The sequence below is a fragment of the Molossus molossus genome, unplaced genomic scaffold, assembly GCF_014108415.1.
Source record: "Molossus molossus isolate mMolMol1 unplaced genomic scaffold, mMolMol1.p scaffold_m16_p_14, whole genome shotgun sequence".
In the NCBI taxonomy this organism is placed as follows: Eukaryota; Metazoa; Chordata; class Mammalia; order Chiroptera; family Molossidae; genus Molossus; species Molossus molossus.
Window position 1 is genome coordinate 68,375,500 of NW_023425349.1, and position 27,906 is coordinate 68,403,405.

At 35.2% G+C, this 27,906-nt stretch overlaps 1 protein-coding gene across 1 annotated transcript in view; it reads left to right on the plus strand.

Annotated features, from left to right (window-relative positions):
- The window catches only part of CNTLN (centlein), a 320,561-nt gene that overhangs the window by 106,277 nt on the left and 186,378 nt on the right, over positions 1-27,906 (plus strand). Inside the window, exons 6-8 of the mRNA XM_036261826.1 lie at positions 9,459-9,592; positions 16,480-16,642; positions 23,449-23,643. Coding sequence (XP_036117719.1) covers positions 9,459-9,592; positions 16,480-16,642; positions 23,449-23,643 — 492 coding nt within the window. The remainder of the gene's footprint in view (positions 1-9,458; positions 9,593-16,479; positions 16,643-23,448; positions 23,644-27,906) is intronic.

The following is a 27,906-nucleotide window of genomic DNA, read 5'->3' on the forward strand; positions in this document are numbered from 1 at the left end:
TTGGTCATCCACACTCACATTCACTCACACTCTTTCACACACTCACCCTCGCTCTGGTCCTGCCCACCACCATCTTCTTTTGGGGATTACATTTTTCAGCCTAAACTTACAACAATATAATTTAAATTGATACTAACTTATTTATCTTCAATAGCGTACAAAATGTTTCTCCTATATTTCTCTTTTCCTTTATATTATTTTTATTGTAAGTTACACTTTTTAAAATTATGTGCCCTATAGCATAGATTTTTAATTTTATATGAGCTTGTCATTGAAATCATGTAGGAAATAAACATTAGTTACAAACTAGTTATGCAATAATACTGGCTTTTATATTTGGTCACACATTTTCCTTTACTAGAGTCTACGTCTTCATATGGCTTTCCGTTACTATTTCATCCTTTTATTTTCGTCTGAATGATGAGCATTTCTTTCCTTTAATCTTGATCCGAGGATATTTTTTTTTCCCATTTATCTTCAGATAGAGTGGGAGGGAGGGAGGGAGGGGGAGAGGAGTGGGGGAGAGAGAGAGAGAGACAGAGAGAGAGAGAGATGAGTGAGAGAGACACATTGACTGGTTGCCTCCGCATGACCTTGACCAGGGCTGGGGACCAAACTGCAATCAAGGTATGTGCCCTTGACTGGAATTGAACCCAAGACTCTTTGGTCCACGGGCTGATACTGTAACTGCTGGGCCAAACTGGCCAGGGCTGATGAGCATATCTTATAGGGAAGATATAGTTATGAACTCCCTCAGCTTTTCCTTATCTGTAAATACCTAAATTATTCTCTAAATTTTGAAGGATCGTTTTTTTGGGTATACAGTTAATTGTCGACAATTCTCTTAGTAATTAAACTGCATTCTGGCTTCCATGTTTTTTAATGATAAATTAGCTCTTCATCTCATTAATGATCTCTTGTATGTGAAAAATCACTCTCTTTTACTTTCAAGATTCTCTCTTTTCTTTTAGATGAATTTCAAAGTTTGATTACAGTGTATCTCAATGTGGATCTCCTTCTATTGATTTTACTTCAGTTAATTGAGGGCTTTAGATTTTTAGATGTGTATATCTCATCAAAATTGGGAAGTGTTTGGCCATTATTTTTTTCAAATATTATTTCTTTTCTGTCACATCTCCTTTGGGACTCCTCTAATATGAATGTTGGTTTTCTTATTGGTGTCCCACTGTTCCCATGGGGTCTGTTCATTTTTCTTCTTCTTTTTAGCTTCTGCTCAGAATCAATAATTTCACTTGTTATATCTTCTATTTTGGTGATTCTTATTTTTGGTCTTTTTGCATTTGTTGTTAGAACCTCTGGTATATTGTCCATTTGAAAAATTAGACCCCGAATAGCTACAACAATCTTGAAAAAGAAGAACAAAGTTGGAGGGATCACATTACAAGGTTTCAGGTTATACTACAAAGCCACTGTAATCAAAACAGCCTGGTACTGGCACAAGAACAGGCATATAGACCAGTGGAACAGAACAGAGAACCCAGAAATAGACCCAAGTCAATATGCTCAATTAATATTTGACAAAGGTGGCAATAGCATACGGTGGAGTAAAGACAGCCTCTTTATTAAATGGTGTTGGGAAAATTGGACAGCTACATGCAAAAAAATGAAACTAGACGATCAACTTACACTATACACAAGAATAAACTCAAAATGGATAAAAGACTTAAGTGTGACTCATGAATCCATAAAAATCCTAGAAGAAAACGTAGGCAACAAAATTTCAGACATCATACGCAGCAGAATATTCACTGATACATCTCCTCCCCTCCCCTCCCCTCCCCTCCCCTCCTCTCGACATTTTTCCATTTTTTGTTCAGATAGAGCAGGAGGGGGAGAGAGAGAGAGAGATAGAAGGAGAAACATGAACATGAAAGGGACACATCGAGTGGTCACAACCCATCCAGGGTCGGGGACAAACTGCAACTGAGGTACGTGCCCTTAGCGGGAAGCGATCCCAGGTCTCTCTGGACCACAGGCTGACACACTAACCACTGAGCCAAACTGGCCAGGGATGCCTTAGGCATTTTATTATATATATTGACCAATAATCTTTTGCCACAGGGATCTGTGGTTTGTTAGTCTACCTTGTATTTTTTAGCCACATCCCCTACTTTTCCTGTCTATGTTACCAGTTAGGTCAAACAGAGATAATACCTTACATCATTCCTTCAGGTAGTTTCCAGATAAGTTAGAATAGATATATAGAATAATTTTCTGTTAAGTCTGTGCTGCTCCTTCCCAGACCAGCATCCAGGATTTCCTACTTGGAACATGGATTGGCTTCTGTCACTAGAATTCCAGTGCTTTAAGATTGCCTGGTTTCAGCCCTGGCCGGTTTGGCTCAGTGGTTAGAGTGTCAGCCCGTGGACCAGAGAACCCTAGGTTTGGTTCCCGCTAAGGGCATGTACCTCGGTTGCAGTTTGTTCCCGGCCCTGGTTGGGGTTGTGTGGGTGGCAACCAGTCAGTGTGTATCTCTCACATCGATGTTTCTCTCTCTCTTCTTCCCTCTTTCCCTCCTGTTCTTTCTAAAGATAAATGCAAAATGTCCTTGGGTGAGAATAAAAAAAAAAAAAAAAGATTGCCTATTTTTAACATGGCTAGTCTAGTGTGCAGGTGATGGGTTTGGGGGTGGGCAAGTAAAAACTCTTCAAATTTTTCATCCGATTTTTTTCTTTGTTCAGCATTTGCTTGGTTGCTACAAACCTTTGAAGGCTTTCTAGGGTTTTTCTAATATTTCTTCTGACAATTGATGCTTGTTTTATGATGTTTCTGCCAGAGCAAGAATGCTTGACACTACATACTTTGCTATTTTGATGATGTCACACATTTTATTCATTTTTACATGATAGCTTTAATGGATATAGGACTCTGTTTTATCAAATATTTTTTTTCTTTGAACACTTTGAATATGTTATCTCCATCTTTAGCCTCCATTGTTTGTAAAGAAAAGTCAGTTGTTAATCTTCCTGAGGTCTTTGTAAATAATGAGTCATTCTTCTCTTGTAGTTTCAAAGAATTTGTCCTTGTCTTTTGACTTTCAACACATTTACTATGATATGTTTGTGGATCTTTGTGTATATACTACTTGGAGTATGTTGAACTTCTTCCATGTGGAGATTAATTTTTTTCATCATTGTTGGGTAGTTTTGAGCCATTATTTTCTTTTAATTGTTTTATCTTCAAGTTTGTTGTTATTATTCCTGTCAGTTTATATTAAATGTTGAGCTCTTCTGGTGAATTTTTTTTTTTTTTTTTTACATTTTTGTTAATGAGCTTTTTAGCATCAGAATTTTCATTAGGATGTTTTAAAATAATTTTTATCACTTTATGGGTATTTCCTTTTGGGTGAGATCTTGTCATATCACCTTTTCTATTCTTTAAGATGTGGTACCTTTTTTTTGTTTATCCTCACCCGAGGACATTTTTCCATTTTTTGTTCAGATACAGTGGGAGGGAGAGAGAGAGAGAAACATCAACGTGAAAGGGACACATCCAGTGGTTGCCACTTGCACGACCCAACCAGGGCAGGGGAAAAACTGCAACCGAAGTATGTGCCCTTAGCGGGAACTGAACCCAGATCTCTCTGGACCACAGGCTGATGCTCTAACCGCTGAGCCAAACTGGCCAGGGCAAGATGTGGTACTTTAAAGCATGATTTTTGCTAGTTATTTAAATATATTAATAATGGCTGTTTTGATGTGTTTTATGAAGTCTGACATCTTGATTCTCTCATGGCCTGTTTTGGTTGCCTGCTTCCTCTTCTCCCTGTGGATGATATTTTCCTCTTTCTTTCAATGTTGCAACTTTTTTTTTGAAAGTGGACATTTAAAATTATACACTATAGCAGGTTTGGATATCAGTTCCTCACTGTTCCCAGGGTTTGTTAATGTTTGCTTCTTTGGTTGGTTAGCAGTTGGGCTGGACATTTTACTAAAGTATGTGTAGTATACAACCTCTGATGGTGATTTTCAGAGAACAGGGACTTAGACATTATCTATATTCACCCTGTGTTCATAGTGATTTTAGTAGGGCTCTTCTTTACTCTCTGTTCTCTTGATCTTTCTTTTAATATGGCTGTTACTCTTTGTTAGCACACCTATCTTTTGGTCTCCAAAAATTGCTGACTGATTTTTCTGTTGTTTTTGACAATATTCTGGGATACAAGTTGTTTCACATCTGATCTAATTAAATCTGGGCCTTTTTATAGGGTTATTATTTTTAAAAATGTAGTAAAATAAACATAACAAAATATATAATCTTACCCATTTTAAATGTACAATTTAGTAGTGTTAATTATATTAACATTGCTCTATAACCAATTTCCAGAACTTTTTCATCTTTCAAAAGTGAAACTATACTCATTAAATAATTCCCTATTTCCCCATCTTCATAGCCCTTGACTCTATCCTCTACTTTCTGTTTCTATGTGCTTGACTACTCTAGATACCTCATATAAATAGAATTATAATATTTTTTTTAATTGTAACTGGCTTATTTGGCTTCACATAATGATCTCAAGCTACATACATGCTGTTACTTATGCCAAAATTTACTTCTTTTTTTGTTATGGTAAAAAACACCTAACAAAATTTATCGCTTTAGCTGTTTTTAAGTGTACAGTTCAGTAGTGTCATGTATATTTACATTGCTGTGAAAGAGATCTCCAGAATTATTTTGACCTGAAAAACAGTAATTCAGTGCCCATTAATTAACATCTCCTTATTGTTCCCTCATGCTAGACCTCGGTCGTGTCATTCTGGTTTGTGGTGTATCTATTAATTTGACTACTTTAAATGCCTCATATAAGTTAAATTATATGGCAGTTGTCCTTTTATGAGCAGTTTATTTTATCCTAGCATCCTCAAGATTCATACATGTTGCAGCATACAATAGGATTGTCTTTCTTTTTAAGGCTGCACTATGTTTCATTGTGTACTTATATCACATTTTGTTTATCTATTTATCTGACATTTGGATTGACATTCTACCTCTTGGCTACTGTGAATAGTCCTACTCTGAACATAGGTATGAAAATATCTCTTCAAAATCCTGCTTTCCATTGTCTGGAATATATATCCAGAAGTGGAATTGGTGGATTATATGGTAGTTCAATTATTTTAAAGATTTTTATTGATTTTTGGAGAGAGAAAGGGAGTAGTAGTAGAGAGAGAGAAACATTGATGTGAGAGCTTAACATCAGTTGGTTGCCTCCTGCATCCCTCCCACTGGGCATCAAGTCCACAACCTGGGCATGTGCCCCAACTGGGAATTGAACTGACCATCTTTCAGTGCACAGATGCTGCCCAACCAACTGAGCTACCTTGGCCAGGCAGTAGTTCTGTTTTTAAAGTTTTGAGGGACACCCCCCACATACTCTTTTCTGTATTTCATAGAGGCTATACCACTTTACAATCCCACTAAAAATGCACAAGGGTTCCAACTTCTCTGCATCTCAGCTAGTATTTTCTTTTTTCCTTCCCTTTCTTCCCCTTTCTCCCTTCTCTCTCTTGTTTTCTTCTCCTTCTCCTTCTTCCTCTTCCTTCTTCCTCTCCTCTCTCTCCGTTCCCCTCTCTTTCCTCTCTCTTCTCTCTCTTCACCCTTCCCTACTATCTGAAAGTAAAGTGTTCCTGTGAAACCTTCCATAAGCTGGAGTGGCATAAAGTGAACAGTAGTCCCCACTTTTAGAAAGTTTGCATTATGCCACATCACTTTTCTGAAAGACCTACATTAGTAATGGCATTTTTCATAAAAGTTAAAATACTCTTTGTACTTTTTTTAGTTACTGAAAACAGGTACTAATTTAGGTCTTTTGTAAAAGCAAAGTGGTATAATGTGAACTTTTGGAAAGTTGGGGATACCTATATATCTATCTATTGTTCTTCTTTTTGTAATAAATGAGAATTTAGGGGACTTCTGGTCAAGATGGTGGCGTAGGTAAACGCGGTATCGCGTCCTACCACAACCACATCAAAGTTACAACTAAACTACAGAACAACCATCATTCAAAACCGCCTGAAATCAAGCTGAATGGAAGTCCTACAACTACGGAATTAAAGCAGCAGCCACATCCAGACTGGTAGGAGGGGAGGCGGCATGGGGCGGCGGCACGGCGCGACGGGCTGGTCCCACACCCACGTGTGGCAGATAAAAATCAGGAGGGCACCTCGGCTGGGAAGGTCCTTCCTGAGGACTGAGGGGTCCCCGTTCCACACTAGGTGCCCCGCTCAGGGTTCCAGTGCCAGGAAGAGAAGTCCCTATAACTTCTGGCTGGAAAAACCAGCGGGAACTGAGGCTCAGGGAGGCTGAGGCGGCTGGAGCCCCAGGCAGCTCCTTAAAGGGCCTGTGCAGGGACTTATCGGACTCACTCCCTCTAAGCTTGGAGGGGAGGCAGCTCGAGGGGTGCCAGAGACATACAGGGAGAACTGAGCTGTTTGGCACTGGAGCGAGGGCTGGAGAGGGGGCTTTCTCGGGGACAAACGTGCTGTTAGAGGCCTTTGTTCCTTTGGTGAGCCCTTCCCTGGGGCGGCAGACAGTCTCCATATCTGGGACTCCAGCAACCTGGCTCACACTGGTAGCCCCGCCCTGCTGACTCCCTGAGGCCCCGCCTCACCCAACTTTCAGGCCCACCCAAGCTGTTGCCACTTGCTTAACCATAGGATTGGCCGGCCTTGGATCCTGCTTCAGGTTTTTCCTAAATTCTTTCAAACGAGCAGCATCTGGTCTCAGCGAGCCCCATACCTCTCATTAAGTAATACACTGAAACAAACACAGGGAGGCATCCAAAATGAGGATACAAAGAAACAGGTCCCAAATGAAAGAACAGAACAAAACCCCAATAAAAGAACTAAGCGAAAGGGAGATAAGCAACCTAACAGATACTGAGTTCAAAATACTGCTTATAAGGATGCTCAATGAACTTAGCGAGAACCTCAGTGAACTTAGGGAGGGCCTCAAGAGCATAAAAAAGTACCGTCAGAAATCATGGATACACAGTTAGAATTGAAGGAGGCATTAACTGAAATAAAGAATAATTTATACAGCTTCAATAATAGAGTATGTAAATCCAAGGAGCAAACCATCGATTTGGAATATAAGGAAGCAAAAAATGCCCAATCAGAACAGCAAAAAGAAAAAAGAATCCAAAAAAATGAGGATAGTGTAAGGAGCCTCTGGGACAAATTCAAGCGTGCCAACATTCGCATCTTGGGGGTGCCAGAAGGAGAAGAGAGACAACAAGAAATCGAAAACTTTGAAACAATAATGGCAGAAAACTTTCCTAACTTGGTGAAGGAAACAGACATACTAGTCCAGGAAGCACAGAGAGTCCCACACAAGATGAACCCCAAGTGGCCCACACCAAGACACATCATCATCAAAATGCAAAAGGTTCAAGACAAAGAGAGAATCTTAAAAGCAGCAAGAGAAAGGCAGCTAGTTACCTACAAGGGAGTTCCCATTAGGCTGTCAGCTGATTCCTCAAAAGAAACTTTGCAGGCCAGAAGGGAGTGGCAAGAAATATTCAGAGTGATGAAAAGCAAGAACCTACAACCAAAATTACTCTATCCTGCAAAGCTGTCATTTAGAATTGATGCACATATAAAAACTTTCCCAGACAAGAAAAAGTTAAAGGAGTTCATCACTACCAAACCGTTATTATATGAAATGATGAAGGGTCTTTTTGAAGAAAAAGATAAAATGTTTGAACAAACAAAATGGCAATGAATACATATCTGTCAACAATGGAATCTACAAACAAAATGAACAGGTAGAACAGAAACATTCTCATAGATACAGAGAACATTTTGTTGGTTGCCAGTTGGGAGGGGGGTTGGGGCAATGGGTGAAAAAGGTGAAGGGATTAAGAAGCACAAATTCATTGCTAGATTGACAAACCTCAAAGGGAAAGGGGTTGGGGGGGTGGGAAGAAATAAACCAAAGAACTTATATGCATAACCAATGGACACAGACAATAGTGTGGGAAAAGGTGGGAGGAGGGCGGGAGTGGGGTGGAGGGGGTCAATGAGGGAAAAATATGGAACATCTGTAATACATTTTACATCCAACAATAAAGATTTGAAAAAAAAAAATAAATGAGAATTTAAGAAGTATAGTGCTATCTTGGCTGAAAGCCAATATTTTTATTAAAATTTTTTTTTCTTTATTGATTTGAGAGAGAGAGGAAGGTAAAGGGAGATAGAAATAGAAACATTGTTGAGAGAGAACATCAATTGGCTGCCTTCTGCATGCCCCCCACTGGGTATTTGGCCCACAACCTGGTCATATGCCCTGAATGGGAATTGAACTGGCGACCTCTTGGTGCATGGGTCGATGCTCAACCCCGAGCCACATTGGCCGGGCAATATTTTTATTTTTAAAAGTTTACTCTAGTCCTGGCTGGGTAGCTCAGTTGGTTGGAGCATTATCTCATACACCAAAAAGGATTCGGGTTCAACTCCCAGTCAGTACACATACCTAGGTTGTGGGTTTTGTTCCTGATCTGGGACCTACGAGAGGCAACTGATCGATGTTTCTCTCTCACATTGATATTTCTCTCTCTCTCTGTTTTCCTTCTTCTCTTGCTAATTAGATCAATAAACATGTCCTTGGATGAGAACTAAAAAAAACTTACTCTAGCTACTACAGGGTGAATATATGAGGTTTGGGTGAATGGCTAGGGTAGATTTATAGTTTTTGACCTAAATCCTGATGCTCACTTTTGGAAATAGTCATTGTATAGTGTTTGTGTGGGCATACTCTATTGTTAGATATAAAATTTATTTAATACTTTATGAAAATTAAAATTAATTTTATATATTTTTGAGAAAAGTATTCTTGAAAATATAACAAGTTTTTAAATTGTTTCAAAATGGAAGAAGATTTAGAGAATTATCAGGAGGAAAAGCTGACTTTGAAGAATTGTAGGTGAAATTTTACTATAATCAAGAAAACTCAGCATGATCTGAATGTCAAACATTGTAAAATTATTTTGATATCCTTGTTTGCAGTATTGTCTTTTCTTCTCTGAGGGCATTATGTGTGTGCATTTAACATAGAGTAAATAATGAAATATCTGCCATTTTTCCTGGTTAATGTTTAAGTAAATGAGCTCATTTTTTGTTCATGGAATCGACTGTTTTATTATACAATAATTTTTTAACTTTAGTAAGTAAATGCCTACATAGAATTTCAAGTTTATTTGCTTCAAATCGTTAACTTTTATACAAGGAAGTCATGATGCTTTTTCAGTTTTTCAAAAAAACGTATCTGTGATTGCTATAAAAGTTATTGCTTGTACTAAATTCTTTTTTAATTAAGTGAAAACAAAAAAATGAAATTTAAAACTACTTATTTTTATGGTAATTTGTTGACTAACTATACTAGACATTTTTATTTATTTGATATTTATTACATTAGATTTTTATGTGTTCTAATTTCAGGCCTTTGAAGACAATTTAATTGAAGCAAGGAAAGAAATTGAAGTTTCACAGAGTAAATATAATGCTCTATCATTACAATTGACTAATAAACAGACTGAACTTATCCAGAAAGATATGGATATTACCCTGGTCAGGCAAGTTATATTTAGTTTTTAACTTAACATTATAGAAATGTCATTAGTTATGCAGAATGGTATCATTTATGTTTATTGTTCATACCCCAAAATGAAAAGAATATGTGTTCTGTGGGTACATAGTTTGTACATTGAAACTACCTGGAATTATATATACCAAACTGGGAATAGTTGACTGGGAGGATCTGGGGTTTCACAGGATTGGCAAGAGCATGCTCCAAGAGTACCCTTTTAGTTTTTAACAAAGACAATACATTCATTTATTGTTTCTTTTAAAAATTTTTAGCCATGAGTAATACAATAATAATTATTATCATGAAAATGATGAGAAACCCATTTTGAGTTTTTATGTTCTAAATAGTTTTAATATTAACTCTATATCAAAATAGTTACTTTTTGCTACTATTCATAAAGTAGGATTACTTGAAAAGCTTGTATTTTTAAATATTTTGAAAGATTTAAACTACCTTTTAATATATTTATAATTAATTACCTTTATCAGAAAATAGTATTAGAATAAATAGTAAATATTTAAAAATATATATTTATATATACACATACACACATACATGTCATGTATATATACATATACAAAACTGTGTACAGTTTTCACTTAATAAAAATAAATCATATGAAGTTTATCATATACCTCTTTTTTTTCTAATCCTCACCCGAGGACATTTTTGCATGTATTTTCAGATAGAGTGAGAGGGAGAGAGGGAGCAAGAGAGAGAGAGAAACAACGATGTGAGAGACACACATCAACTGACTGCCACCCACACGACCCCAACCGGGGTCAGGGAAAAACCACAGCCAAGGTACACACCCTTAGTGGGAACTGAACCTGGGACTCTCTGGTCTGTGGTCTGATGCTCTAACTGTTGAGCCAAACCAGCTAGGGCTTTTTTTTTTTTTTAAATCCTCACCTGAGAACAAAAATATGAAGCATGTAATGAAAATGTGTATTACTTTTATACAGAGAACTATAAAACATTATTGAGAGAAATAAAATGTCTAATATGTGCAGGGTTATGCAAAGTTCATGGTTTGGAAGACTCAGTATGATAAAGACATCACTTCTCTTCAAATAGATATTGAGATTCACATTATCAATAACAGGAAACCATTACTACCCATAGACCAGAAGGGATATGGAGAGAAGATTGTTAACAAATCTCCGTGAGAAGTCTAGCTCTTGGGGAGAGATTGACTACTAGGAGAATAATCCTTAGAGGAACAGAGGCTCTGCCAACTGTGGCTCAGCGGAGGGGGAGCTAGGGAAAGAAATACTTTGACTTCTTTCTCCTTTACCCTCTTTTCACAGGCTAGCACTTCCAACTAAACAAATTATCAGACCCAGAGGACAAGGAGCCAGTGTAATGCATTCTGTAGAGGTTGACTTTTTAAACTAGAGTACTAGAGAGTAGGGTAGAGATGATAACAATTGGATTAGAAAAAGTGTGGCACGTGCCCTGGCTAGTGTGGCTCAGTTGGTTGGAAATTGCCCTGTGCACTGAAAGGTTGCTGGTTCGATTCCCAGTCAGGGCACATGTCTGGGTTTCGGGCTTTCGGGCTTGATCTCTGGTGGGAGGCATGCAGGAGGCAGTTGATCAATGTCACATCGATGAATCTCTATTTTCCCTTCCTCTTTTTTTCTAAAAATCAGTAAACTATTCTTTAAAGAAAAAAAAAAAAAAGTGGCACATTCATCATTACTGCTTTTTTTCAGAGCTTTCCTGTGCATTTAATATTTATTATTTTTTCTGTATGAACTTTAGAGTAAGCTTGTTTATTTTTTGTTTGGTGTTATATTACAGCATCAAATTTACAAATAAACCAAAGGAGAATTGATGTCTTTATGATGTCAGTCTTCATGTCTTATAGTTTGGTATGATATTCCATTTGTTTCAGTACCTTTGTGTACTTACAAAATGTTTTGTTGTTTCTCATATGGATTTTGACATTTTGTGTTAAAATTTATTCCTAGCAATTTTATGTTTTTATTTTGTTACTATTTTCAATGGAGTCTTTCTTTCTCATATAGTTTCTGATTTATTTTTCTTTCATTGCTTATAGTTTTTGCTTTACATGTTTTGATGTGCTATGATTTGGGTGGGTAAAGTGTTCATAGTTCTTTTGTTTTTACTGTGAAGTGTACTTTTTACTTTTTGTCTGCATAAATTTTTGCCTTGAATTCTATTTCTTCTGAAATTAATATTGCTATTTTTTATTTTTGTTTACATTTATATCATAAACAAAATACATGATTATTTTAGTGTAATGAAATTTATCTCCTCTTATATAACCATAGTGCTCAAAGATGTTTAAGCATAGTTTTATATATTACATATACATTTTACTCTTTTTTTTTTTTTTTTGTATCCTTACCTGAGGACACTTCAGATAGAGTGGGAGGAAGAGAGAGAGAGGAACATCGATGTGAGAGAGACACATCGACTGGTTGCCACCCACACAACCCCAACTGGGGCCAGGGACAAACTGCAACCAAGGTACGTGCCCTTAGCGGGAACCAAACCCAGGTCTCTCTGAACTGCGGGCCCATGCTCTAACGGCTGAGCCGAACTGGCCAGGGCTATACATTTTACTCTTGATGCATTCATTTCTGTAATTTAATTTATCTCAATGGCCCACTTTTACCAGGGCCTTTCCTTTTGCTAGAGTACACTTTCTCCCACATTGGCATCAGATTTAGCCATGTACTTATTTTAGCCTGTGGAACAAGAATGAAAGTGACATATACCATGTCCTGGCAAATGTTTTAAGAGTTATTGCTTCGATTTGCCTTTGCTTTTGGCCCCCTGTTACTAGAGTGGCTTATTCCTAATACAGTTTGTTGCTCCAGTTTGGGTCTTAGAATAGAGGAAAGCCACATATAATATGAGAAAGCAATAAGACTTTGTTTCTGTAAGCCATGAAGATTTTTTAAACTGTGGAGTAACCTAGAGAAACTATCTGAAACCCTCTGTCAGTCTTTGTTATCAAACTTGATCTCTAAAGGGATTTTTCTAATTTACTCCATGGTCCACTCAATCCCTTAAATATTATTATGGTAACTGGATCATTGGAGTTCTCTTTGAGCAATACAATATTAGTAACAGAAATTAAGATTCTTCTTGAGATGGGAGGAAGCATTGTTCATTCTCAGCATCCTCTCAGCTCACACTTTCTATATTCTTTTTTCATTTAGGTCTAAAGGAAATTCTCAAGTTTGAACCTACCAATTGCCTTTACTTTCCATAGCACTGATTGATTTTAATGCTATTATGGCATCTTTCTTTTTAACAGTTCTTCATGTTATTCTTTTTTTTCATCCTTTTAACAACTGTCTTATCCCATATATTCTAGAAAACAGCCTGAGTGAAGGATCATGTACTGATTACTTACTTGGGAGATTCAATTCCAGGGCAAAGTGAGTGAGTGAAGAAGAATCTGAGGCAGGGAAATGCATTATTGTGCTGGCCACTGCTTCATGATGAGCCATGAAGAGACAGAACTTGCACTGAATTCGTCAGCCAGGGTTATTTTAGACTCACTGAAGAGAAATCATGCCTATAGCAATCCGTCAGATGGAAAAAGAAAAGAAAATTATCTGTCTGGTTTCTTCTTGTGTTTTAAGTCTTGTTTGTTACTTATTTTGATACTGACCATGTTTTGAGTATTATATTTGCAACATTGGTCTACATCCCCTCCCGTCTACTTTTCAGAGGGTAGTGTGGGGAGACCCAGAGAAAGAAACATATCTATATAGTGTAAGATGATGCTTCCATTGCACTTAAAGTATGCCCAGAAGATGGCATGAGATGAGAATCAAGAATGTGCTCTTCTCTTAGTTGATTTTTAATGTTCTAGACATGCCTTATATTATGTACATCTTGATACAGTTGAGAGTGTTTCTTCTGATTAAAGATACATATATTTTGTTCCTCATGACCCTTAATTGCAAGCCAGCTACTGATTCTGTACTTCTCTTTAAGAAATGACAAATATTTCCTACCATTGGAGGAAAGATACATTTTGTGTTTTACATTGTGTTGAAAGATATGCATGTGTTTTTTGGTGAGGTGTTATACAAATGTTTTTTTTTAAATTAAATTTGTTGGGATGTCATTGGTTAATAAACTTATATAGGTTTCAAGTGTATAATTCTGTAATATATCATCTGTACATTGCATTGTGTGTTCACCACCCAGAGTCATGTCTTCTTCCATCACCATATATTTGATTCCCCTTTAACCTTTTCTACCTCCACCCACCCCTCTTTCCCTCTGGTAACTACCATACTGTTGTCTGTGTCTATTAGTTTTTGTTTGTTTGTTCATGTGTTGATCTCAGTTTTATATACCACATATGAGTGAAATCACATGGTTCTGATGTTTTCCATCTAATTTATTTGGCTTAGCATGATATTCTCAAGATCCATCCATGTTTTTGTAAATAGTAGTGTCTCAGAAAGATTATATGATTTTACCTTCATCATGTCTTCTTTCTAAATACAATATTTACTTAATTCTCCTGGCTAACATTTGTCTTTACTATATAATCTGATGGAATTTTATCCTACATTCATTGCCTACGTCCTTTGATAATGCGTTTGCCAATGTCATTCTTGAAATATGGCAATACTTAGCAGTCCTTATTACTGTCGGTCACCTCTCCCTTCCTCTTGTGAGTATTACATTTACTAGAGGCATTGCGCCACTCTTCTCTTTTCTCCCCTTCCACATTTTTGCACTGTTATTTTTTGCAAGTTTCAGTTTTTCGAATAGTTACAGATGGTACTATAGTCTGAATGTTTGTGTCCACGCAAAATCCTAGTGTTTAATGTGATGGCAATAGGAGGTGAGGCCTTTGGACAGTACTTAGGTCATGAGGGTAGAGCTCTCATGAATAGGATTAAAGGTTTTTACGAAAGAGACCTCCCTGGGCCGCCCAGTGCCTTATATCTTGTGAAGATAAAAGAAATCTATGACCCCGAAGAGGGCCCACACTCAACCCTCTGACTTTCAGCCTGCAGAACTCTGGAAATAAATGTCCATTGTTTGTAATTTACCCAGTCTATGATATTTTGCTATAGCAGCCTGAAAGGACTAAGACAGATGGTGTATGTACATGTTTTTCTATGGGTGTAGGGGTTGTTGGATTTGGATAACATTAATATTCTAACTTTTTTTTTTTTGTACAGATAGAGTGGGAGGGAGAGAGAGTGAGAAACATCGACGTGAAGGGACAAATCGAGTGGCTGCCACCTGCACAACCAACCAGGGCCGGGGACAAACTGCAACCGAAGTATGTGCCCTTAGCAGGAACCGAACCCGGGTCTCTCCGGACCACAGGCTGACGCTCTAACCGCTGAGCCAAACCGGCCAGGGCACATTAATATTCTAAATCTCTAAAAAGCAGAACTTGTTTCTCCCATTTTAACATTCATTCTTTTTTAACAACTGTCTGAATATCTCTTTTGTTCTTTTATAAAAGATATCTTATATAAATGAATCACCAGTTTGAGGTTATAGATAAAGAATAATTTTCATTAAAAAGTAGTTTCCAAAATATATATAATAAAGCATATTTCTTTTTTTTTATCCTCACCCGAGGACATTTTTGCATTCATCTTCAGATATAGCAGGAGGGAAAGAGGGAGGAAGAGAGAGAGAGAGAAACATCTGTGTGAGAGAGACACATCGAGTGGTTCCCACCCACACGATCCCAACCCGGGGCCGGGGACAAACTGCAACCAAGGTACATGCCCTTAGCGGGAACTGAACTCGGGACTTTCTGGTCTGTGGGCCAACGTTGTAACCACTGAGCCAAACCGTCCAGGGCTCTTTTTTTAAAATATTTTTTTTCTTTATTGATTTTAGAGAGAGAGAGGAAAGGAGAGGGAGAGAGAGAGAGAAGCATTGATGAGAGAGAACATCGATTGGCCACCTCCTACATGTCCCTCACTGGGGATTTGGCCCACAAACTGGGCATATGCCCTGACCAGGAATCGAACTGTCGACCTCTTGGTGCATGGGTTGATGCTCAACCACTGAGTCAAATCAGCTGGGCCATAAAGCATATTTCTGTGAAACACATATTTATAAATATTTTTCTCTTCAAGTTGAATATGAAAAATATTTTTTATTTTTATATGATCTATATCACAGAGGATTCATTACCACAGAAATCTTTCCCAGACGTTATGGTTTTCCTGGATTCTTAGTGTCATCATTACTACTATCACCTCTTCATTTGACCTCCTACTTGCCAATTTCACTCTTGGTGGGTTTAGAAGGACTGATTTTGCCTTATGTTACTCTTCTTCCTTCTGACTTTTTCCTTGTCATTTCCTTTAAGCTAGATTAGAGGAGTCACAGGAATTCAGCCCAGGCCCTGAGGCTGCAAACTGATGGTGCTTAAAGGAACTTTGGTTTGAGAACTTCATTTGCCTTTTCCGATTATTTTTAATACATTTAAAGTTCTGTATAATATACAATGAAAGGTTGTCTTACCCTGTATTCAAAACTGTCTGATAGCTGTCATTGGCATCAGTACTTATCAATTCTTGGAACTGAAATATAAGTTAATTTCAGTAAGAAGGTGGTACTATGTCTATATATCCAGGGTTTTTATTACTATCAAGCTATAAAAGAAAATTGATAAGTATTTGGCTTTGAAAGTCATAGTAGTTCTATCAATACTTCCTAGGTATATGTGATAAATAGTAAATATTTTATATGTTATTTCTTTTATTAATATTTTTGCCTGCAGTAAAAAAATAATAGATGAAAAAATTGGACGTCGATCTATAACTTCAGATGAACACAATTATTTAACTGAGATGATCTTTATTCATGCTTCTATTTATTGCTTGCATTGCACAGGAAAGAGTTGCAGGAACTGCAGAATCTTTACAAACAGAACAGTGCGCATACAGCACAGCAAGCAGAACTGATCCAACAGCTTCAGGTTCTGAATATGGACACACAAAAAGTACTGAGAAATCAGGAAGATGTTCATACAGCGGAAAGTATATCATATCAAAAAGTATGCTTTTGTTCTGTCATAAAAATGTAAATTTACATGTATGAACTTATAAAAATATGTAGAACTCAATTTTTTTCAGATTTTAACATTTCTTTATAATTCCCTTTTATATATGTTTCTTCAGAATTAAAAATGAAATATTCAATTTGGTAATATTTAAATTTTTGTGAGTTTTCTTTATGGCTGTTAAAGCTGAAACATTTAAAATATAGATCTAAATTTATTCTGTAGGAGATTTTTTTATAAATTTCAGTTTTTATATCCACTATGAAACATTAGTACTATAGCCCCCAATCTAGAATGGATTTGGAGAATGGAACTAGGCTTCTGTTATGAGAAATTATTTGTGATTCTATTTTATCAGCTACAGTGGTCTTTCATTATAGAATGTTATTTTATTGGCAAATCTGCACAAACACAATGTGTATGCTGATGAAGTCTTCAGGATCAATATTTTCCAAGAATTTTTTTTCTCTTTATTTTGTGTGTTTCTTTTGAATAGTCACTTTACTTTCTAATAGTTAAGATTTCCTCAAGAAGGCTTACTCGGCTATTTAGGTTATGCCGACTGACTCAGCAGCAATAATTGTAGCTAGTAATTAAAACACACACCTTTATTGAATTCTGTATGTTTTGTATTGTGTACTAAGTTATTTATAGAAATAACTTAGTTGCTATATAGGTCAATCCTATGAGATTGATGTTATTCCCTCATAATTGTTGAGGCAACCAAGGCTTAGAGAGGTTAAATAGAGCAATCTATGTTGTTATTATTAGTTTTGTTTACATTTTTTCTTCTAAAAAAAGAGCATCATGAAAATTCAGTATCTGTAAAATAAATAACCAATAATTAAACTTTAAACACATACTTTAATTCTTTCTCTCTTTCCCTCGCCCTCCCCCTCGCCCTCCCCCTCTTCCTCTCCTTTCTCTCTCTCCTCTCTCTGTTCTCTTTTCTTCTCACCCAAGGACATTTTTGCATTTGTCTTCAGATAGAGCAGCAGGGAGAGAAGGGGGAACAGAGAGAGAAACATCGATGTGAGAGACACACATTGACTGGTTGCCACCCGCACAACCCCAATCGGGGCCGGGGACAAACTGCAATCGAGGTACGTGCCCTTAGCAGGAACTGAACCTGGGACTCTCTGGTCCGCAGGCTGACGCTCTAACTGCTGAGCCAAACTGTGCAGGGCTAAACATACATTTAAATGATGCTTTGGAGCTGTGCTTTTCCATCAATATTATGTGTTCCCTCAGGACGTGGAGGATACTAAGTGGAAGGGTAACCCTATCCTTTCCACTTTGAATATAGCCAGTTCCACCTTTTTGTTTTATGTGGGATTGCCCATTATGCTTTTGTTTCTAAACCAGTCTCCATTGCTAAAATGACATGAACAATTGGACTTTATTAATACTTTAATATTTTTCTCTCTTTCACTTGTATATTGAACTGAGATATTTCTTAATTTTTACTTAAAAATCTCCATACCGATGGCAGTTTATATTCAAATATAGCATGTTATCATTCTCTATGAAAAGAACCCCCATCATTATTCTTCAGCCACTGATTATACAAATTTGCTTTCTTTTATTTTGCTGTAGCATTGCAATTTTTAACTTTTTAACTCCCTGAAGAGTTTTCATTAGACTTGTTTTCTTTTTTCCTAGAAAATGAATTAGTTTTGGAGTTCAGGATTTTTTAATTTGGGAATGATCATACTGCTTTATTATCATAAGTAAATAGTATGCTACTGTTTAGACTTCTAGTGTTAATTTATCTTAAATTATTCATTCTAATCCTACAGCATTTTACTTAATACTTGTCTTTATTTCTCTTCCACATGTATTTTTCTAAAATTTTCCCAATAAAATTGAATAATTAATAGTCCATTCAACAATGAGATAAAACTGTTTACTTAAAAATTAAGATTTTCAAATATATTTTCACATAAATTAATTTTATTATTTCCAAAAAACAATTGTGGCCTAGCTGTAATACTCAGGTGAATAAAAAATAAGTAAAATATTATTTTAATAGTTTACCTCCAATTCTTATTAACCTTACTTCTTTAAGACTTAGGTATTCTTAATTTATTATTTCTAATAGAGTTTCTCTATTTCCTCTCTTTCTCTCAATTCTTCTCTCTTCATTTTTTTCTTTTTGCTTCCCTCCCATTTCCCCTCCTTTCTCCCATTTATTAAGGTGATTTATATCATAGTATCCATTTCATTATCTGAAGAGATAAAAAACAGTTGCCCTCAGTTGGTAGGATGCGGGTTATGAGGAGGGAAATTAAAGGTGAAGAAAGAAAACTGAAAAGAATTTTGGGCACAAGATAGAAGTATGTCATATTTTTCCATAGATCTTCATAACAGATCATTAGTCCTGTAAATAAAACTATCTAACAAATCATGTTCAGGGCTCCTCTGGAAGAAAAACACCCAAGAGAAATAAATTAGTAAGCTAGCATATTTTCTTCTTCTGGGTATGTAGCCATTTATAAAAGTTCTAATACTTTTTCTACCTTTGCATGTTTATACATGTGTATGATTTAAATAAAGATGGGAATTGTATCAGTATTTATGTTTTCTATACCACCTACCTTGTTTGGTGTACTAAATATGTATTTTATCATCTTTTGTTCTATTTAATGATAATTATGTGACATGAGTTAATATCAACCCAGAAAAATAAGGAGTTAGGTTATACATACTTTTAATTTAATTGCATGTTATTTTATTTTTTTATTTTTTTATCCTCACCCGAGGACATTTTTCCATTTTTTGTTCAGGTAGAGTGGGAGGGAGAGAGAGGAACAGAGAGAGAGAGAAACATCGACGTGAAGGGACACATCGAGTGGCTGCCACCCGCACAACCGACCAGGGCCGGGGACAAACTGCAACCGAGGCACGCGCCCTTAGCGGGAACCGAACCCGGGTCTCTCAGGACTGCAGGCCGACGCTCTAACCGCTGAACCAAACCGGCCAGGGCTAATTGCATGTTAAATAAGAGTTTTTCCTTCTCATTCTGTATTATAAACAGATATAAATTTCACCTGCAGGATTTATTGTCTCAATCAGAGCAGCAGATAGTATACTTACTAAATATGGAAATTCTTTAAACAAATTAGTTATTGGGTCATAGAGCATATATTTTTATTTTTTTAAGGTAAATAAAAAGTCATCTTGTTTCTCAACACTATTAAAGATATGGGCAAAATAGTGCTGTAGTTTCAACCCCTGAAAATTAAAGGACTTGGAGTTTGAGGTCCTATTTCTGGAGGTAACTTGCTTTCTATCCATTGGAGATCCTCTTAACCTTTTCCCACTTTAATTTCTTCAACAAAATACAGCATGAAGAACAGTAAGCATAATAAGTTACTCATGAATTATGAGGATGATACTTCTAAAGTATATAGGGGAAGTATATCTAAATGTTTGCTGAGGCCAGAATCTTGCAAAAGATTCTGATCATTGCATCTTTTTTGACTATTAGAGGAAAGAAATTACAGAGAAAAGATCCTCTGAAAACTATGGTAAGCAATTGTGATTGCTAATAGGGAAAAAGTTACTAACTCAAGATGCCTAAACCAAAGCAGATGAATAAATTTGTTATATTACCTAATTTACTCACATGAGAACTTTTGTTTTTACTCACTCTACCGTTATTAATGAGATGAGAATAGATGGCATTTAACCAGAGGACTGGAACATTCTAAACCTTTGCCCCTTGCAAGATCTCTCAGAGAAATAAACATTCTATTATCCTGAGGCCTTATAATCATAAAATACTTTAGAAATAAAAAATAATTTTAACTTCCTTGAAGGCTTTTTTTTTTTTTTTTTTAAACCAAATTTACTATTAGATTGGGGCCTAGAATGAAAAATGGCTAAAGGCTGTCTGCATTTTTTTTTTAAAGAGTTTTTAAAAAATCCTCAACTGAGGATATATATATATTTTTTTTCATTGAGTTTTAGAGAGAGTGGAAGGAGAGAGAAACATTGATGTAAGAGAGATACCTGGGCTGGGCATCTCACCTGCAACCCAGGTATGTGCCCTTGACCAGGAATCAAACCTGTGACACGCTAGTGCACAGGCTGACACTTGAACTACTGAGTCATATCAGCCAGGGCTGTCTTTGCATTCTTTGCTCTAAGTTCACAACTGAGTGGTCCTTAGTTCTATAAAATAAGTGAAGCCCAAGGAGCTATCAAAGAAAATATGCAAGTAGGAGATGAACATTAGAATATTTGAAATCCATAAATTATTTTTTAAAATATATGAATAAGGAATAAGAGAGACTTCATCCCAATTTCTGGAGCAGTGCTCTAGATCATCTGTTCCAGGCTTTCTCAGTCCTTTCTTACGTGCTGGGAAGGATGGATATTTTCAGAAAAAGACAGAATTTGCCTTATTTTCTAGAGTTGCCCACCCGGTCATATCAGATCAAGCCAGAGCAACTGCTGAATAGGAAGAAGTACAATTGCATAAGCTGCATGGCAGAGAGAGCAAAGTAGAGAACACAAGAAGATTGCTGTTTGTCTTCATTTTTATGGAAACAAGACGAATGGGAGAAGAGAGGAGACAAGAACAGAGACATTAAATAGAGCCTTCTTCTACAAATGATTAGGCACAGAGCCTGGGAAGGAAGATCCCAAGACCTGACACTTAAAAGTATACCATACCCTTGGCACTAATGGCAGTAGATTGCTTCTCAGTTCTGAGCACACACTATCATCACATCTGCGCCTTGGGCAGTGGGAGGGAAATGAGTTTTTCTTTGTCCACACTTATCAGTGTTCATGAAATTCTCAAATATTTGAAATCTGTAAATTATTTTTGAAAATATATTTTTACTGATACATAATTTGAAATCTGTAAATTCTTTAATAATATTATTTTCTACTATTTTCCTTAAAAGAGATTAATTTATACTGATTGGATAAAACTGGTTAGTACTAATAAAACATAAATAAGAGAAAGTGGTGACATAACCTTTAAATAGAATGTTTGACTCTGTGTGCTATTGAGCAGACCTTCACCCTTCCTAATCTTTCTAGTCAGCTTAGCTCTTGTCTCCAGATTTTGTGTCTTTTTTCCCCTGAATTCAGTCATGAAAGCAGTAACTAATCACAGGTAGGCCACTATAGGGCCCACTCTGATCCCTTCATTGTTCCTCATGCTGTCAGGTTCCTACGCTCTCTTCCCTCCTAGAATATCTGACGGTATCAGCTGTGGAAAGGACATTGGACATACTTCCTGGTATAAAGGTAATTGGAAAGGAAAGTACAAATTTATGTCCTGAAATTCTTTATAAACCATATAGGCAATCCTTCCTTTATAAAAATTGCTTAGACTTTGGCTGTAAAGTGAAATGGATTATTTAAAGTGTCTACAATAGATATAAAGGTACAGTACCTTATAGAAAATAAAAAAGTATGTTCAACTAATTACATGTCAGAGGAAGAATCTTGTTTTTATGGCAAAGTATATGTCTGAGAAAAAGCATTAATGGAAAGAGATTTCACAAACCTTTTTAAATTTTAAACTTGTAGAAAGTAAAGTATAGCGTACACACAGAAAAGTACTCTGCCGTCTTTTGTGTAGTTAGGTTTCTTCTCATAAAGAAAGGCCAACTAATAGAAGATTCGACATAATTTTGAGATTCTCCCCTTGGGGATTTTACTTTTGTTATGAGATATTAACTATTAGCTATACGTAGAGAGAGATTTTACTATCAGCGGTATATATAACAATAACAACACAAATCTTAGCTCCTGAATCCTTTTGACAGTATCATCAACAAATATACATGTGAATTCTTTATGTAATCAGTTACCACAAAATGAATTATACCTCATTAAATCACAATCAAAAGTTAGGATTTTCCTCAGAAATAAGTTCATAGGTATTAGAGGAGTACCATTTGTTAAATATATATGATTCTCTGTATGATATCACTTATGTACCATATACTATCTCACAGTTTTAATAAACTCTAGTTTTAAATTTAATGCATGTTGCCTTGGGTTAAAAAAATTAAAGTTATCTATCATGCCTTCAGAACATTGCTTCTATTTTATGATACTCTGCTCAAGGTCTTCAATGATTCCCTGTTGTCTTCAGGAGTGTCTTTGCCTTCTGTCCAGTCATATTACCTGACTTTGTCTCTTACTATTCCTTCTGCCCTTCCTCCCCTACTTTAGCAGTAGATGCTAATTTATCCTAAATGGGAAAATATCAGTCAAGGTCAGCCTTAATGAACTCTCAATGGAAGACTCTTGGTTTAAATATTTTTTTTTTTTAAATTTCAGGTGTGCATATGAAGTCCAATTAGACTGATATATCTGATGCTCCCTTTCTGTCCTTTCCTATCATTGCACATTTTAAAAAATATTTTTGTCACCTTTAAATGACTTTTTGTTTTCATTCAATTTCTATAATACCACCATGACTTAGTTCAAGTCCTTTTTTATAGAGCCCTCCAAGATTAATATAGCTAGCTTGAAGTATTTTCATCCTCCTTAGAAACTTAGCACATTTTGTTATAGTGTGCTGGCCAATAATACAGATTGCTTTATAAAACATCAGTTGTGGTTTTATATTGATGTTTGATATCATTTAATTTTTCATATGTTTATATCTTGTTTTCCCTTTCAGACTTAAAATAAGAGGAGTTCAAGGACTACATCATATATAGTCCTTATATATTATGTATATGTGTGTGTGTATATATATGTATATCTACACAGACATAACTATTTTAATTGATTATTAATAGATTTGGATGTATTTTTTGAAACAGCTTTACAATGAGTTACATATTTGTTTTGAAACCACAAAATCAAGTGAAGCTATGCTCCGGCAAAGTGTTGTTAGTCTTCAAGATCAGCTATTTAAAAAAGAACAAGAAAATGCTAAATTAAAAGACAAGCTTCAGGAATCACTAGGAGCACCCTATTCTTTACCTCAAGAAAGTGATTCAGACCATTCAGAACAGGTGAGAAACATTTTCTAAAAATGTTGCCCATTGCAATATCATATTAAATCCTCACTGACTAAACAATAAAAAATTAAATAATTTTGCAAGTATTAGAGTATAAGGTGTGGCAGATAGTTTTGTGTTGTGCTATTTTTTATACTCTTTGTATACATGAGTGTTAAACACAATATGGATTTGAATAGAAATGCACGTACAGGTTATGTCTGGTATAGTTATTGTGATTAAACATTTTGCTTATTTGCACTAATGAAGAGAAAATTAATAGGTCATGCCCATTTTGAGAATTTTTATTTGTTGTTTATGTAATTTATTTTTACTGTTGAAAGTATTACAGATGCCCCCTCCCATCCAGCCCCTGATTTTGAGACTTTTTAACTGAATGACTTAATGGAATGGAAAGAGTACTGAATAGAACGTGTCATAAAGTACTTGTTATAATGCCTAGTATATGGCACTTAATACCTTTTAGTCCTGATTCTGCCATTACCTTGATGTGTGATTTTAGACAGTTCAGTTGAGCTTTCTACCTATATATTTGTGCTATTAACTGAGGTAGCACAAATGTATAGATAAATATGCAGGTTCAGAATTCAAATAAACCTGAGATCAAATTACAGCTCTGCCTGTGAGCTTTGTGTACTTGAACCAATTTCTTGAATGCTTTTAGCCAAAGTTTCTTCACAAATAAAGTGTTGATAATAATGTATCTACGTCACAGAATTTTTGAGGATTAATTTGTAATGCTTGTCAAGTGCAGAGCTTGGCATATAGAAAATATTTATTGGCTTTTCTTTTTACATACTCTTTAAGGTAAGTTTCACCTCTAAATATATATTGTTAAAAAATACCTTATGCCTATAAATTTAAGTGTTTTTAGCCACTCAGCATTTCTTTAAATTTTAGTATTTATTAAATAAGTTCAGAAATGGATGTAATACAAGCAAGAAATTGGGTGCTTAAATGTTTAAGAACAGAAAATTTTGAACCTAGCATAATTTGTCTTGCTAACTTAATACCTCAACCTTAACACAATTTTTAAAATAGTATTTTATTATGTTGCATTTTTTGGACATCAGGCTCACAGAGTTTCGTTAATTGTAAAATTTGTATCATGACAGTATTATGTTATATGCATAGGCCTATTTTATTTAATTAATATGTTTATTTATTATAATAAACACCCTTGGTCCTACCAACTAATCCAACTACTATAACATTACTAATGACTGATATTTACTTGTATGCTCCTTCCTTATCTGGTACCCTGATTCTCTAACCATATGTAACTACTAAACTGTTTATCATTTTGATGATTTTAAAAAAGTTTTAGCACATACAAAGTTATGTGGAAATAGTATATTGTTTAGTTTTGTCATTTTAAAAAATGTGTCATACTGTATTATGACTTGGGGTTTGTCAATTTTGGCTCATTATGTTATTAAGATTCATCTATGTTGATTGGTATAACTGATTATTTTTAGGGTTTAAAATATTATATGTGATTATATCATAAATACTTGTATGTTCATTTGTAGATAAATAATTGGGTTATTTCCAGTTTTTTACTATTATGAATAATGCTGCAATTGACATTTTTATACATATATCATTCTAGGTACACATGTACATGCATTTTTGTGGAATATATATCTAGAACTGAAAAATCTTAGATTTAGGGTATGAAAACTTACTTTTAGAAAATACTGATAACTTATTTTTTAAGTGGTTTTACTCCCACCAGTAAAGTTTAAGAGATATGATGGATTCTCATCCTCCTAAACACTCGGTATTGTCAGACCTCTTAGTTGATGACAGTTGATTAGTATAAAATAATTTTACCTTGATCTTCATGTGAATATCACTGGCAAAGCATATTTTCAAATGATTACTAGCCAAGTTTGTGCCCTCCTTTGTACAGTGTCTTTGTCTTTTAAACTTTCTTCTGTTGGATTTTTAAAATTGAATTGTAGAGGTTATTGTAAATTCTTGAAATTAATCTCTATTATTTTCAATGTGTGGCAGATAGCTTAGTGTGTCTCGTCTTTCATTTTCTTCAAGGTGTCATTTGATGAACAGAAATTCTTAATTTTAATTTAGAAAAATTAATCATTTATAGTTAGTGCTCTGGTATGTCATTTAAAATCCTTCCCTAGCCTGGCCAGTTTGGCTCAGCAGTTAAGAGCATTAGCCTACTGACCAAGAGTTGTGGGTTTTTTGTGAGTTCGATTCTGGTCAAGGGCACGTGCCTTGGTTGTGGTTTGGTCCCTGGCCCAGTGGATGTCTCTCTCTCTTTCTCTCTCCCTCCCTACCTCCCACTCTATCAGAAAATTAATGGAAGAAAGTATCCTCAGATGAGGATTAAAAATAATAATAATTAAAAAAATAAAAATAAACAAATAAAAATTCTTCTCTACTCCAAAGACAGAAATAGTTGTGCCTCTGTTTTCCTCAAAGACTTTTAAAGCTTTGCTTATATCATTTATTCAAAATTAAGTCAGAATTGTCTTTTGCATATAGTATAAGGTAAGGACCCATTTTTATTTATTGATTTTTCCCTAAATAGTAACCAGTTTTTCCAGTTTAACCTGTTGAATGATCCCCATTTTTTCTTGTTTAGTGCTAGGCTACCTCTCTCATATATCCTAGTTCAGTATATTTGTGAATTCCTTCTAGCTTCTATATTTTCTGTATTCCTATACAATGTTATATTGTGTTAATTATTCTACTTAATAAGTCTTTATATTTGGTAGTTTATTCTTGCTTTCTTAGTGTTTCTAAAGTGTCTTAGCTATGTTGGGACTTATCACTGAAATATAACTTTTAGGATAATTAATAAAATTTCATGAGAAAGAACTGTTGAAATGTTTTATACATCACTTTGCTGAAGTGTAGTATACAAGTAAAGTGTAAAAACCTTGTGTGTATAACTCAGTGACTCACTTTTACAAAGTGAACACTCCATATAAATACCACTTAGATCAAGATATAGAACATTACCAGTGTCCAGTAAAACTCCCTAATGTTTCTAATTATTAGCTACTCCCACTAAGGTAACCACTATTTTTACTTCAATCATTGATTTCTTTTGCTTATTTTTTAGGCGTACAGTATTTCACTTTCAAATTCTGTTTGCTATGGGTTCTTTGTAAATACCATGTATCACACTAAGGAAGTTCCTATCTATTAAAGTTTGATGAAAGCTTTTCATGGATAGGTATTGATTACATTCAATATATCTTTTAAGATGATACTAAAGCTTTTCTTGTTTATTCTGTTAACATGGTGAATTGCATTGGTTGATCTTCAATTATTAGTTTAATTTTGCATTCCTGAAATAAAATTAACTTCATTGTGATGTTTTATTTTTATTTATTGCTGAATTTAATTTGCCAATATTTTCCTGAGGATTTTTGCATCTATATTGATGAGGGATAATTGGCTATGTCTTTTCTTTCTTGAACTTTTCTTGTTAGATTTTGACATCAAGGTGATGCTGGTTTCCTAATATGAATTGCAAAGTGTTCTCTTTTGCTTCACTAGAAGAGTTTGTGTAAGACATATTTTTTGCTTGATGATAAACACTGAGTGCTTTCCTTCTAAGATGAGGAGCAAATCAGTTACATTCAGTATTGTACTGGAGATTCTAACTAGTATGAAAAGGCAAGAAACAAAATCATAATAATTAGAAATAAAGAAGTAAAACTTTTTTATTCACAGACAACATAATCATCTGTATAGAAACCCAACTGAATCTATGATAAATATCCTAGAAATAGTAAGTAAATTCAGCAGTGTTGTAAGATACAACATCAATTTACGAAAGTCTTTTGTTTTCTTAATACTAGTAACAAATAACTAGAAATTAAAATAAAAAGGAGTACCATGTATAATAACATCAAAACCTATGTCATAATAAAGGATAAATTTGACAAAATATGAACTAGAACTATATTCTAAAGAGCACAAAACATAGCAGAGTGAAATTAAAAGACATACAAAAATGGACAGCTATGCCAAATTCATGAATCAGAATATGCAATATTGTTAAGATGTCAAGTCTCCCCAAATTGATCTATCATGTAATCCCAATTAAAATTCCAGGAGGCTGTTTTATTTTTATTTTATTTATTTATTTATTTTTTTTATCCTCACCCGAGGACATTTTTCCATTTTTTGTTCAGGTAGAGTGGGAGGGAGAGAGAGGAACAGAGAGAGAGAGAAACATCGATGTGAAAGGTACACATCGAGTGGCTGCCACCT